General features: G+C 45.3%; 1 protein-coding gene and 1 long non-coding RNA gene across 3 annotated transcripts in view; both read right to left on the bottom strand.

Annotated features, from left to right (window-relative positions):
* Nucleotides 1-3,610: 3,610 nt before the first annotated feature.
* On the bottom strand, nucleotides 3,611-4,307 carry LOC310860546. Its single transcript, XR_014569389.1, has 3 exons — nucleotides 4,256-4,307; nucleotides 4,190-4,211; nucleotides 3,611-4,142 (listed from the first exon to the last, which is right to left on the bottom strand). It is a non-coding gene; the product is annotated as an uncharacterized lncRNA (long non-coding RNA).
* A 635-nt stretch (nucleotides 4,308-4,942) lies between these two features.
* Nucleotides 4,943-14,306, bottom strand: part of rubcn (rubicon autophagy regulator) — a 49,532-nt gene continuing 40,168 nt past the window's right edge. The window contains exons 16-20 of one of the 2 annotated variants that reach the window (XM_083767036.1): nucleotides 12,191-12,429; nucleotides 11,080-11,141; nucleotides 9,771-9,924; nucleotides 9,248-9,341; nucleotides 4,943-5,161 (exon numbers count right to left, since the gene is read on the bottom strand). In XM_083767036.1, coding sequence (XP_083623162.1) covers nucleotides 5,010-5,161; nucleotides 9,248-9,341; nucleotides 9,771-9,924; nucleotides 11,080-11,141; nucleotides 12,191-12,429 — 701 coding nt within the window. In that variant the 3' untranslated portion in view covers nucleotides 4,943-5,009. Of the gene's footprint in view, nucleotides 5,162-9,247; nucleotides 9,342-9,770; nucleotides 9,925-11,079; nucleotides 11,142-11,670; nucleotides 11,762-12,190; nucleotides 12,430-14,306 lie in introns of those variants that run through there. The other variant, XM_083767037.1, reaches the window with a different exon arrangement.

Genomic DNA, 14,306 nt, shown 5'->3' with positions numbered 1-14,306 from the left:
GCTTCAAAAGGCCACCGAGCAACTTCCACTGACATGAATAGCGGAGGGGGCGGAGCTTCGCGCCAGTTCAGTCTCTATCCTTTTAATACTCTATGCACCTACAGGAACCAGACCCTATTTTTATCCAAACATGAATGAAATCTGACTTCTAAACTTAAGAGCAAACTTAAGTGTATTTAAACCCTGGTCTAAAACACAATAAGAGCCCACAAACTCACAGATGAACAGTCTGGCCAGTCATTTAATGTCATCTTAATTACAGAACCAAAAAGCAAATTAACATAATATTATTAACAGATAAATCAATACATTCTTATAATACATTTTTCTCTGTAGTGCACATCAACCTCCGCACGCCCTTTCCAGGTTATATAAAACGACCATGAACTTAAAAATATGGCAAAACTGAGGAGGCTTTTCAGTAGAATCAAGTTGAGGTCACTTCACTCTGGGGCCGGAAAGACAGTGTTTCTTTTAAAAGTAGCCCAGTTAGAATTGTTATAAACCAACAGAAACTGGGAGTTGCTTCGCTAGGGACGGGGATATGATGAGTTTATTGCTTAAAGGAGCCTCTAGTCTCACACAGGTGCACAGATGAAAGACAATCACACAAGGTCAAGTTGTAATGTGTAGTTTGCACATTACCAGACCACAGCCCTAGGTAGTTTACTTTACACATGGGTTCAGTGTTGATTTTGACAAAATAATTTGATTTAGTTTTAGTCAGTTTTTAGTTGAATAAAATGTATTTTGGCGGGCCTTGATGACGTTGAAACTGGTAACGGGGGCTTTTGCACTTGGTTGCATGCTGAAGATAGCCGTTCTACAAGCTCAGTGAGCTTGTAGATCTATTTTCAGAGCACAACACCCGAGGGCGACCAAACATAAAGCGACTCGTCTTTTAGTTGTCCACTAGTCCTTTAATCTACTGAATGGTTCTTTTTCGGTGGAATTGAGCTCAGAAAACCTTTTTTTCTTTTTTTTTAAGAAAACATACACAAACTTTGTTTTAATGTCACAATCCCTTTAAAAGTCTATAGACTTGGCTGCCATTCGATTTATGTCACAAGTGCTCTAAACAAACACTAAAAAGCCCATAGACTTGGCTGCCATGAGACGTAATTCTCAAAAAAGCCATGCATTGGAGGGGCGGGCGCCCCTCGAAAACGTGGTTGAAAAAAAACTTGTCAAACCTTCTCATGTGTCCTTGTGTATAAGTTCTAACCAAAAACAATCAGGAAGAGTCTAACGGTTGGATATGCCTCAGACAGAAACAAACCCGTCATCACAGGTATAACAACATGGTACAAGTTCACGTGAGAGCCAAGTTTCAAAAGAAACACTGCGCATGGAATTAGGTGAAGTGACGGCCCGGTGCTGCGAACACAATAGTGACATATATACACCAGGTGGTAAAACAAAAACAAAAAAGCCCCAGTGAGTGAGTGACCTCCATCCATCCATCCATCCATCCTCGCCAACAGAACATATCAGTGCAATTTAAATTAGTAAAAAGAAAACTTGAAATATAAACAAAAACTAAAGTTTTTTTAAGTGCCAGATTTGGGCTGGTGCAAAACATTTGCGTACAGCTGCGTATATGGCAGGTATACATACATGCACACTTTGACACGCACACACATTCACTCTCACGCTCTCTCTCTCTCTCTCTTTATATTAAGCATATTTCAATCACGTGTGTTTCATAAGCATGAACTCACAAACGAAGCAGCGCAAAGATGGCGCCATCACTCTCATCTTAAAAACAAAAAACTAAACAAAAAGTTTGCAACACTCGAATGGAAAGTCCAGTCCTTCCAAAACACTCGCGGAATACACAAAGTTCTCAGTGTAGCGCCATGCACCAAGTACATTTGGTCCTAGAGGCACATCACAGGCTCGGCTAAAACGGCTCTTAAAAAAAACAGTCCGATCTGAACTGTTGGGGGGTGGGGGTTAAATAACGGGATGTTTTTAAAGGGTTAAACGCCTTCAACACCTTCTGTTTAACCTATTAAAGGGACACTTCACCCTTTTTGCAAAAAAATAATATATGTTAATGACGTTTAGAAGATTTAGAACACTTTCCTGGGGGGTCTTCATGTGTGTAATATGTGGTTTTAGATATTTTAGATCTTAGCAGTGAGCCCAGTGTCTCTGATGTCATGGACACTGGGCTCACTTCCTTCCTGGGCTACAATTCCCATAATGCTTTCTTTGGTGCACTGCTCCTCCTTGTGGATAGGGGGAGGGCTGTATTACGGAGACAACATGTAGTCCAGGAAGTAAGTGAGCCCAATGTCCTGACAGTAGAGACACTGGGGTCACTGCTAAAATCTAAAATATCTAAAACCACATATTACACACATAAAGAGTAAGACCCCCAGGAAAGTGTTCTAAATCTTTTAAATGTTATTAAGATATAATCTTTTTGCAAAAAGGGTGAAGTTTCCCCTTAAGACCTGAGGCCGATTCTACAAATTATTCAACACTTTTGAGATTAAAAAAAAAATAGAAAAAAAAGAAAAGAGCAGATGTACAAGCGCTGCGAGCTTGCATATCTTAAGCGCTGTGAGCTTGTATATCTGCTAATGGCCAACGCTAAAATCTAAAATGACACGGAAGCTTGTCCCGCTTTTAACGGGTAAAAAAAGAAAAAAAGCAGGATAACTCCAGTCGTCCTGCGCTAAGAATTAGCCTAACTGTTAAAAGTTTTGTCTTACTTGGCGTTCAAATTAAAAACGCCTGACAGTTTTAGAACAGAAAAAAACTAAACGAAACAAATCAAAACACGTCTCTGAGTAGCCAGTGGCATGTAAAAAAATAAAAATCTACACGAGTTAAAGCAGAGATGCCTGAAGCTGCACTTTGAGGAAGGAGGGAGACACAGGAATGGATCGTGGAAAGGGTTAGACACAGCCAGTTACGCTATACTTGCTAGTGGCAGATGGGGGGGGGGTTGCCCACAATTTGGGGTATTACAATTTGTGTGTCACAAAGTTTTAGGCCCGACGATCAAAGAAAAGCACTCAAAAAAGTTTGGTTTGCATTTCTTTGAATCTCGACTTATATGACATTGCCCGAGTTAAAAAAGGTAGTGTGAAGTGATTTTCTTTCTGTTGACATAAGCTCTAAATGGCGCTATATTCTGATAGTAATTTACTATAGTGTTTGTTCAGCTACTATAGTGTTTGTTCAGCAACTATAGTGTTTGTTCAGCTACTATAGTGTTTGTTCAGCAACTATAGTGTTTGTTCAGCTACTATAGTGTTTGTTCAGCAACAGGAGTCTCCCCGTCTCTCCAGCCCTTTGGTGAAACGGTGCATTTTCAGGCCAGGGAGGGATACCAATTTGATCCAATCAGGAGAGAGGACTCACACAGGCTACAGGTTTAAATCAAGTGAAATTGATGACAAAAAAAAAGAAAAAAAAAGAGCAGTATTTCTTTTCCCGTTTATTAAAAACCCATTCTGTACGGGAACCCGTTTTGGTGTTTTAACTAAGCATTATGTTATACTTTAGCCATTGAAAGATAGCAGATCTACAAGCTCATACGAGCTTGTAGGACTGAGGCACAAATCTTTGAAAATATATTCTTTCAGAAGAAGAGCTAGAGAGATGACAGGGAGCCCCGTTACTGAATGAACTCTTCATACTTCTATCTATAAAGTAGTTAAAAGTAGTTCACCCAACAAATAACTACTTATTTTCTATCAATTACAATATATAAACTATATACTCCATGTAGCCGTGAATTGACACAGTTTTTTTTGTTATCGTCTCATGCCTATAAACCAATAATTTGATGACCGGCAGAGTCTCTAACCGAGTCCCCGATTGACCTATATGAACCCGGCCATCAAATTATTGGCTTAGGTAAGCAAAGCATGAATGCAAGGCATTGTGAGTTGTTATATTAGTCAGTTGACAAGTCATTTTTGGGGCAAACTACTGCTTTCTTTAACCTTTTAACTCCCCCCCCCCCCCCCCCCTACCCTACCTTTAACCCCACCCATCTGCCCCAAAACAAACATCCTAAATCTGGGAGGAACAGATGTATGGGTGGGGTGGGGGTAGGTGGTGGGGGGGTCAGTCACTACAATCATTGTCGTGTTGTGCTTCTCTTCATTGCAGGCGGCCTCCTCCTCCTCCTCCTCTGCTCACTAGCTCCTCCTCCTCCTCTGCTCACTAGCTCCTCCTCTGCTCACTAGCTCCTCCTCCTCCTCTGCTCACTAGCTCCTCCTCCTCTGCTCACTAGCTCCTCCTCCTCCTCCTCTGCTCACTAGCTCCTCCTCCTCCTCTCACTAGCTCCTCCTCCTCCCCTCTAGGCCTGTCACAATTATTACTTAATTGCCTAAATTGCGATTATTTGAGATGGTCGCGATTGTTTTGTCACAATCGTTTCCGCGTTCAAAACATTTCCATACGTACAAAAAAAATGAAATAGCAGATTTATTTTTACAAGATCTATTTTAAAGTATAAAATTAATATAAATGTCAGTAATTTCTCTGTAAATTTCAGTTATTTGTCATATCTGCCCTGTGCATTTTTTCGGATTAAGAGGCAAACAAATTCACATGTTCCAATGTTCAAAGCAAAAAAACAAAAACGCAAATTAAATCGCAATTATTTGTGCGACAATTAATCATACTTAGTCAACTTAAAATATAAGTATAATCGTGACAAACCCTCTTTGCCAGCTGATCCTCCGCTCTCCTCGCTAGCTCCTCCTCTCTCGTCGCTAGCTCCTCCTCTCTCCTCGCTAGTTCCTCCTCTCTCCTCGCCAGCTCCTCCTCCTCCTATCTCCTCGCTAGCTCCTCCTCCTCCTCCTATCTCCTCGCTAGCTCCTCCTCCTCCTATCTCCTCGCTAGCTGCTCCTCCTATCTCCTCGCTAGCGGCTCCTCCTATCTCCTCGCTAGCGGCTCCTCCTATCTCCTCGCTAGCGGCTCCTCCTATCTCCTCGCTAGCTGCTCCTCCCATCTCCTCGCTAGCTGCTCCTCTCTCCTCGCTAGCTGCTCCCGCCTCCCTCGTCCGCCTCCATGTCTTCCAGCTCCTCCATGTTCTTGCGTGCCATCCTCTCCCGCCGCTCCGCCAGCCGCTGGCATCGAGGACAGTCCTTACCCGCGCGGAAGCAGGCGCGATGGTAGCAGGCGTGACACTCTGGAGGGAGGGGGGTGGCAAACAAAACACAAACATGACCATCAGTGGAAAATTAAGACAATGTTTATAATTTTGTTGCCGTCGGTCAGGAAAACCTGGTACGTCCAACACGTACGTTTAGTATTTCTAAAACTAGTTAAAATAGTGAAACTAGCCAATCTACAAGCTTGCAGCGAGTTGTGAGCTTGTACATCGGCTATTTTGTATTTATTTTTTGACAAAGTACGAAGACAAAATATATATATATATATAAGAAATAAAAAACAATCAACAATAAGAGTCAATAGTTAACAAAAACACATGAGTAAATTTTTTCCATGACTTGACATATGTGACCAAACAGACCATATTCCTGAACTACAGTATGAAAGCGTAATTGGATACGCTGGGTCAATGACAGTCCTCTTTCAGGACAGTTGACTTCAGTCAGGCCCTCACGCCCTCAGGCTAAACAAACCGAATGACGGCACACCGGAGGGGAAAGAAACCGGTCCGACCGGCAACGCAAAACCAGGTCGTTAACAATGAGAAGAGACTAGGCGTGATGAACGATGATGTCACAACAAGGGGCATCCAATCACAACAAAGGATCCGGAAGGGGGTAGAGTTGCGAAAGGGAGATAAAAGGAGAAGACTGTTGAGGTGGAGAGGCAGAGGAGGAGGAGGACGGGCAGGTGGAGAGACCTTCGCGAGAAAGAGGAGCGGTGCCCCACCCGAAAAAGCCAGTACAAACTCGCAACATTCTTAGTGAAACCACTTTGTTTAAACTCTGGTATTCATTCATAGACTCGGGTAATCCTTAACCGTACGTAAATGTCTATTGTCTCCATTATTGTAGACAAACGTAGGTTAAAATGGCATGACAAATGAAATGGCAACATAAATTCAAATAGTGTTTATTTCACAAGAGGGATGAAGCTCAACAAACAAGCTAAAAGTATATAAAAACAACTTAATAAATACATTCAGTGTGAGACAAAAAAAGACAGCCATACAACAATCTTACTTCATTTAAAATCCTATAAACAAATACAAAATTAAAACACGCACACAAAAACAAATTCTATTCAGGCAGCATAATAAGTACATTCACATGTCCAAATCGAAATTCATGACCAGAGCGAACATTAAACTGCTTCAGTAACGAATGAGAACCGTGTCTTCGTTTGATATCTCTGGCATGATCAGACATCACATGACCATAGAAATATGACCTCCACTAGATAATATCCAGATCTCAAGGACATACCAGGACCAACACAAAGACAGAGTGCCACATCAACCCATAATATGCCTAAACCTTTTAGGCATTTCTTTTTTTTCCCTCCCATTTTGGAAAAGAAAACACATTTCAAAATAGTGAAAATAGCCGCTCTACATCGTCAGATTGTGAGCTTGTTGGATCAGCTATTTGAACTATGTTTAAATGTTATTCAAAAGAAGAAAAACATGCCAAAAAGGGGTAAAGCCGGTGAGCGTGGCAGAGAAACGGGCCCACAAAGCCTTAGCTGCCGACGCCATAACACAATCAGTCGCTGAGTTTTACAAGCACATAATTATGCAAAACCATGTAAAACATGCCCGTCACCAACAAACAGCCAAAAACAAAATAGCACAAAAGCCATTCACCACTTGTGCAACTCTACCACCAACAGAAACAAGCAGGGAACAAAAAAAACACCCATCAACTCCACTTCAGTGCCAAGAATTCAGTTCCCAGCAAAAGAAAGAGAATGAGAATGAGAAAGAGGAAGAGAGAGAGAGAGCCTCAACCCGTAATGGAGCCGACAACAAGGTCACAAAAACTAGTGCAAACAACAAGGTGAAAAGAGGACATGAGAAGACATGACCACACAATGAAGTGCACAATGTCTACAAACATAACTCTGATGTGCTTTATAAACCCGTGTAACACAGAGCTGAATGGAACCACTGTGGGATTTAACGGGCAGTGTAAAAAACCGAGCTGTTCAGACGTGACAGTGGAAACGGTGTTTACAAATGAGTCGTTATCCGACACCCGCGAGCACACACCCTCCGTTAACGACAGGGGGCCGTGTTCCATTATATTTAAACATCAAAATGCACTCTACATTAGCATCCTAGCATTTCCATTCCTTTCCAAAACGCATCATAATGAGGAGGAGCAGGAAAAGGGTGCATTTACAGTACATCGTCTTGCTCAAGGGCACTGGACAGAAAGGAGGGTACAGGGGACTTTCCCCTACAGATTAATTACTTTTCTTATAACCACCGCACTCTGACTTCTGGTGCGCTATATCCTCTTAGGTCAACATCAAAGGTACTGCGTCACACACAGTGCCAAGAGTGAGTTTTAACAGAAACAGTTATTTTCTACATTAAAATGACAATAGGCACTTGAAGGCTGGATAGCTGAAACGTTTCTCATTTCATGTGGACAATAAAAAGAGTTAAAACTACACTCTTGCCACTGTGTGTGACCCAGTAACATTCCTCTACAGGTCACTAGGAATTCACCCAGTTTCTAATAACATTCAACTAGACTCAAACTTTTACATTTCAAGGACCTTAATTCCTCCAGGTTCTAAATAGACTCTTAGAAGTGTGTAACTCTGACAGCGTACAAATGGAACCAAATGGAGCTGTTAGTGACCCATTAGGGACCCGTTAGGGTCCATTTGGTTCCATTTGTACACTGTCAGAGTTACACAATTCTAAGGGTCAATTTAGAACCCCCTCAAGGAACCCTGAGAGTCCCTTGGCCCCACTTTGAGCATCACTAATCTAGACGAGGAACAACTCTCTCTCTCTCTCTCCGCCTAACCGTCTGTTTTCACATGCTTCTATCCACAGGGTCATGGCTAATATTTAAGAACTGTACAGTCTCTTTGGCACTGGTGTTGAGCATCCCCGGTCACTGAACCTCATCTTTCTCACTGCGTCCGTCTCCTCCGTTCCCCTCAGCGTCTACGTCCACCCCGTCCTCTTCCGCCCTCTCCCCTCCCGTTTCTGCCCCGTGCGCTTTCGCAGCCTTCCTGCCTCGGCTCACTCTCCTGGCCTTGCGCAGTCTGCGGTGCCTCCAGCTGCTCTGCGTTTCCGTCTCGTCCCAACCTGCCCTGCCTCCCCCCTCGGTGCTCGGTTCGCTTCCCCTCGCCCCGCTCTCGTCGCTGCCCTTTGTGGCCCCGCCTCTGGAGAACATGTCGCTCAGTCCGGGCACCTTACGTGAAGTGACGCCCGCGAACCGCCCCGCTTTGACCGTGGCGGTTTCTGCCTCGCCTCCGTCCGCCCCCTCGTCTCTCCGTTCTACCGGCCCCTCCGCCTCGCCCCCGCTTTCCTTTTGCTCCCACTCCGCCCGTCCCCTCTCGTCGCCGCCCGCGCTCGCGGCACCTTCGACCTCCGACCCTTCCCCCTTGGAGAGACTCTTGGCCAGTCTGCCGATCCCCGGTAGCTTCCATCGCCCCTCTCTCCTCCTCTCCTCCTTACCCGCTAGGCCGCGTTCGTTCAAACTGTCCGCGCTGCCTCGCGACTCGCTGTCGCTGGGTGAGTGGCGCGTCGCCCGCACCCCCCCGCCCAGCCGGAAGAACTTCAGCACGTTGCCCTTTGCCGTCTGCGTCCGTTCGTCCCCGCTTGCGGTCACGTCGGACACCTCGTCACTCTCATCCTTCCCCGTGTCCTGCTCTGAAGCTTTTTCCCTCGCTTCCGACGCTCCTACGCCCTCCCCTGCGTCGAACCCTCCCGCGACCACCTCCTCCTCCTCCTCCTCCTCCTCCTCCTCCTCGTCCCTTCCCCTACCCCTGGACAGAGCCTTGGCCAGTCGTCCAGACTTCAGAGCTGTAAACGTGAACCTCCTTTGCGTTGTTCCCTCCCCACCGGTGTCGCCCGACCCCTCTCCTCCCTCACCCTCCTCCCTCCTCACGCCACCGCTCCCTTCCTCTTGGCCCTTGTCTACCCGCTCCTCCCCTCCCTCTCCCTCCCTCCTGTCCTGGGAGAGGGCCCTGGCCAGCCTGCGAGGCCTGGGGAACTTCCAGTCCCTCCAGGAGGCGGGGAGGAGGGAGGGTCCTCCGCGGCCCCCGGCCGTGCGGACCACCAGGAGTGAGGGCTCACCTTCGCAGCGCTGGCACTTGTTGAGCTCGAAGGGGAAGATGATGTCTTTGCCGTTGCCGCAGAACTCGCACACAAAGCCCTTGGCCTGGCACAGCTGGGGAGTTGGAGAGGTACAGTAGGTGACAAAAAGCAACGGTTCAGTTCCCACTCGTTCACATTCTCACTTTCACACATTTATTTTTTTCCTCCATGTTACTTATTTTGATCAACAACAAAAATATAGGTATAGACTGAAGCCTAAGCTTATTATGTCTACCCTTTAAAAAAATAATTTCCATAAAGACAACACAATGTTAAAAAAGAAGAAGAAAAATGTCACTTGTAAGTTAACACACACACACACACACACACACACACACACACACACACACACACACACACACACACACACACACACACACACACACACACACACACACACACACACACACACACACACACACACACACACACACACACACACACACACACACACACACACACACACACACAAATAAATAAACAATAAGAAAAAAAAACTTACCACACAGCTAGCTACATGCGTGGAACCCAGTTTGTGCAGCTCTTTCAACCGGGGGGCCAGTTCCCCGTTGCGCACGGCAGCGAGGTCCTTCATGGAGAACAGGTGAAGGTCCTCGGTCAGGTGACCTGGCACGGTGTCAAACTGCTCCAGCACCCTGAGGACACAGTGCTGCTTTAGAACTAAAATATATCATATTTGGACTGGGGAACCCCTCAAATAATCATATTTGGACTGGGGAACCCCTCAAATAATCATATTTGGACTGGGGAACCCTTCAAATAATCATATTTTGACTGGGGAACCCCTCAAATAATCATATTTGGACTGGGGAACCCTTCAAATAATCATATTTGGACTGGGGAACCCCTCAAATAATCATATTTGGACTGGGGAACCCTTCAAATAATCATATTTGGACTGGGGAACCCCTCAAATAATCATATTTGGACTGGGGAACCCTTCAAATAATCATATTTGGACTGGGGAACCCTTCAAATAATCATATTTGGACTGGGGAACCCTTCAAATAATCATATTTGGACTGGGGGACCCCTCAAATAATCATATTTGGACTGGGGAACCCTTCAAATAATCATATTTGGACTGGGGGACCCCTCAAATAATCATATTTGGACTGGGGGACCCCTCAAATAATCATATTTGGACTGGGGACCCCCCCAAATGATCAAATTTGGACTGGGGACCACACCAAATGATCATATTTGGACTGGGGAACCCCTCAAATAATCATATTTGGACTGGGGACCCCCAAAATAATCATATTTGGACTGGGGACCCCCTCAAATAATGATATTTGGACTGGGGAACCCCTCAAATAATCATATTTGGACTGGGGAACCCCTCAAATAATCATATTTGGACTAGGGAACCCCCAATATTTGGACTAGGGAACCCCCAAAGTAATCATATTTGGACTAGGGACCCCCCACCCAGACAAGCAATTGGAATTGTAGGCGTTGAGGCATTACATTTAGTTTGACTCGGTTCCACTGACTACAAGCTCACAACACATCGCAGTGCGAGGCGTCGTGAGCTTGTAGATCGGCTATTTTCACAATGTATGCCTCTTTCTTACTTAATATCCGACCTTAAAGGGAGACATTAACAAACAATAGAGGCCACAGCAAGTTCACACCAGTAATACCATTCATTGATTGAGTCACCCACATACCACTGGTTACATAAACCCTGCGGTGCAGGCAATTGCATGCACAAACGCATGCACGGTCACGCACACTTGCAGGCAGAGAGACGCACACAGACACATGGGCTAAATATAGCAGCTTACTCTTTAGCCAGGCGACAGGTCTTGAACAGGTTCTTCATGTGGAAGAGCTGGACTCTCAGAACCTAAACGGCAGCGGGAAGCAATCATTGATTTAGTCCCAGCACTCATTTACCCCAAAACCAGGAATAATCCACGACACGACCTGAGATACACAAACTACAGTCATGTTCCGTCCTATTAACCCTTGAGCTTTGGCAGCCTACTCAGGGTGCCATGGGCCTTGATTTATTTCTTTCTTAACAGTTTGCAAAAGCTACAGTTAAGACAACAACACTAAAAGGATAACACAAAAAGCCCTGAGGTCTTGTTTCCATTGTGGTCCTGTGTATTCAGTTCATCAAGACATACAATACGAATCATCGACACTAGGAGTAGTACGACTATATTTCCAGAAGAAAAAAAAAACAGTGACAACCCAAGTAAATCAGTGATTTGTATCGTAGCTCACGGGCACAGACAGCACTGAGATTCAACCTAACCCCTACTGTAGATCACACATGCAGCAGACAGCACTGGGCTTCAAGGGAAATGGCATGTTCCTATGAAGGGGGCCTTGTACAGGCCTCGACGACCGTGAGAACAGCGCTGAATGGGAGATGAATGGGATACAGAGGCCAGATCCAAGTCCAGAGGGCGACACAACGCGTCACAAGCTCACAACACGTCTTGGTGGTCCGTCTCACTAAGGATAGAGGGTCTTAAGTGGCTGAACCGAAGTGATATTGATGAATTACAATCCAAATATTTTGGAGGCAGCTTTGGGCGTCAATAATGAATTGCATTTTTAAAGCGCTTTACAATGGTTCATTCATTCATACATTGGGAGGTGAAGCGGCGAACAGTCGACGCCAGCGTCCTCACTTCACACATTCACACACCAACGGTGGCGAGCTCACACCGACCGACTCATTGGAGGCAATGTGGGGTTCAGTGTCTTGCCCAAGGACACTTCGACATGTAGACCGGAGGAGCCGGGATTCGAACTGCCGACCCAGGGATCATTGGACGACGTGCTCTACCTCCTGAGCCACAGCCGCCCTTGTCAAGGCACCGGACGGCACCCGACTTTGAGAATCTGCGTTCTAGCCGGCCCACTCACTCACTCACTCACCCTGACGCCCTCCAGGGACTTGTTCTTCTTGTACAGGCCGCTGTCGATGTCGTTGGGGTTGAACAGTGGGTCGCGGGCGATCTTGCTCAGCAGGTCGCGGGCGAAGTTGCTGACGTAGTACTTGCTGAAGTCCCACTTGCGCAGCACGCGGCCGGGCACCACCGCCTGCGCGTTCTCGTGGCAGCACTGGCAGAAGTAGCGGCCGATGTACTCGCAGTAGCGCAGTCGCTTGATGTAGTCTGTCGGGGGGGAAAAGAGAAGCGTGGGGGGAGAGAGAGAGAAGTAGACGTTGGTTTGCGTGGTTTGAAGCCAAAATAAAATCTCACGACTGAAACTTTTTTGGTTTTTTTTTTTTGGTTAGGCCAAGTCCCAATACGTGTTTTGTGAAACCAGAGTTGAAAGGCAAGGCGGTTTTATTTGTATAGCACATTCAGCAGCAATGTGCTGTACACAGAACATCAGGGTGTCTGTTCCAGATTATGTGGTGCACGAAAAGCAAATCTAATCTATTTAATTGCTAGTTTGAACACTTCAATTACCGGTACTCTCTCATCTTGAAATAACTGATAACCAAATATACAGTAGCAGATCTACAAGCTCGCAACGCGTCATTGTGAGCTTGAAGATTGGCCATTTTTGGTGTACCACATGATTCCATGGAAGACTTCTGTGGACTACAAATGACTAAAGACTCGCTCCTCTATATAAACCTTTAAGGAAGACTCCTTAGACAGAGACTAATGAAATAGTTTTTATTTTATTTGAACATGCTCTGTGCTCAAAGTGAAAGGTGTAGTGTCACATGTTTCGGTCGTAGGACCAAAACATATATGGGGACTAGGTTGGCGGAGGGTGTGTAGAGCCCAGGATCACATTAGATATTTGACACAGGGGTTACAGAATCGTGGGATAAAAAAATTAGAAAAGGAATTAGACGTTTTGCCCAGGACCCAAACCAGTGAATATAGCAGATCTACAACGGCACAACGAGTCGCTTCTTGCTGCGTTGCAAGCTTGTAGGCAAGCTATTGTCTTAATGGAATTACGAGTATATTTCTAGAAAAAAAAACAGTGACAACCCAAGTAATCAGTGATTTGTATCGTTGCTTTGCTAGCTCACAGGCACAGACAGCACTGAGATTCAACCTAACCCTAGATCACATGCAGCAGCCAGCACTGAGCTTCAAGGGAAATGGCATGTTCCTTTGAAGGGAGAAGAGGAGTCCATAGAGCACCGAAGTCCTGACGGTGCCGAAGTCCTGACAGTGCTTCATATAACCCTTACCCTGGATAAAGGTTCGTTTCAGTAGGAGTTTTGTCCCATCAGCCATCGCGGCATTAAACAAACTGAGCCGCCGATAGGAGGGTTTCTGTACACAGTGGGGAACTCATGTTTTTGTATTTTTGTCTTAGTGTAATGTTTTTCTGTACTATGTGCTGCTTTTGTTGTTGGTGTTGAACAGACCTGTGAAGATGAATATCCTTCGGGACAATAAAGATTATTATTATTATAAGAACTGCGTTCTTATATGAAGAGATCACTCATATGGATATGAAGCATCGACTGAAGGTGGAAATACAAATACAAATATACCCAAAGAGTAACAAAATAAGCGTTAGAAATGAGTCAAACAACCCAGAGACTACATTTCCGGGTAGGCGGGTGGCTGCATCTGCCCGTCGCACAACAGAAACTGAATGTTAATTACGTTTATTTTTATTTCATTGATATTTAATGTTTCATGGTAAGTACGAGTCGAGTCACCACCAGCTGAGCTTACGTCAATGAGGAATCTCAGGAACGCAATGTGTTGACAGCTGGGCGTGACATATTAGCAGCGACATTGCCTTCATATGTAGTTTCAAGGCTTTTGCGGCCACATTAATCCCATTTTCTCCAGAAACTGGCTGTATCAAATATTAATGGACATCATTAACGACACACAGCCACCCCCCTGACAGAAAGGCTGAGATGATCGGTTTATTTTTCAAACACAGTTCTTATATGAAGCGATCTAAAATACCCCTATGGGGATTTCAATGCAACTAAAGAAATGTGTACTGGCGCCCTCTACTGAAAGTGACTTTAGACTTCGGTGCTCTATGGGCCTTGTAC

The sequence above is a fragment of the Protomyctophum parallelum genome (genome assembly GCF_964188405.1).
Source record: "Protomyctophum parallelum genome assembly, chromosome: 6".
Lineage (NCBI taxonomy): Eukaryota > Metazoa > Chordata > Actinopteri > Myctophiformes > Myctophidae > Protomyctophum > Protomyctophum parallelum.
Note: the sequence above shows the minus strand (reverse complement) of the source record. Positions and strands in the feature narration are given on the sequence as shown.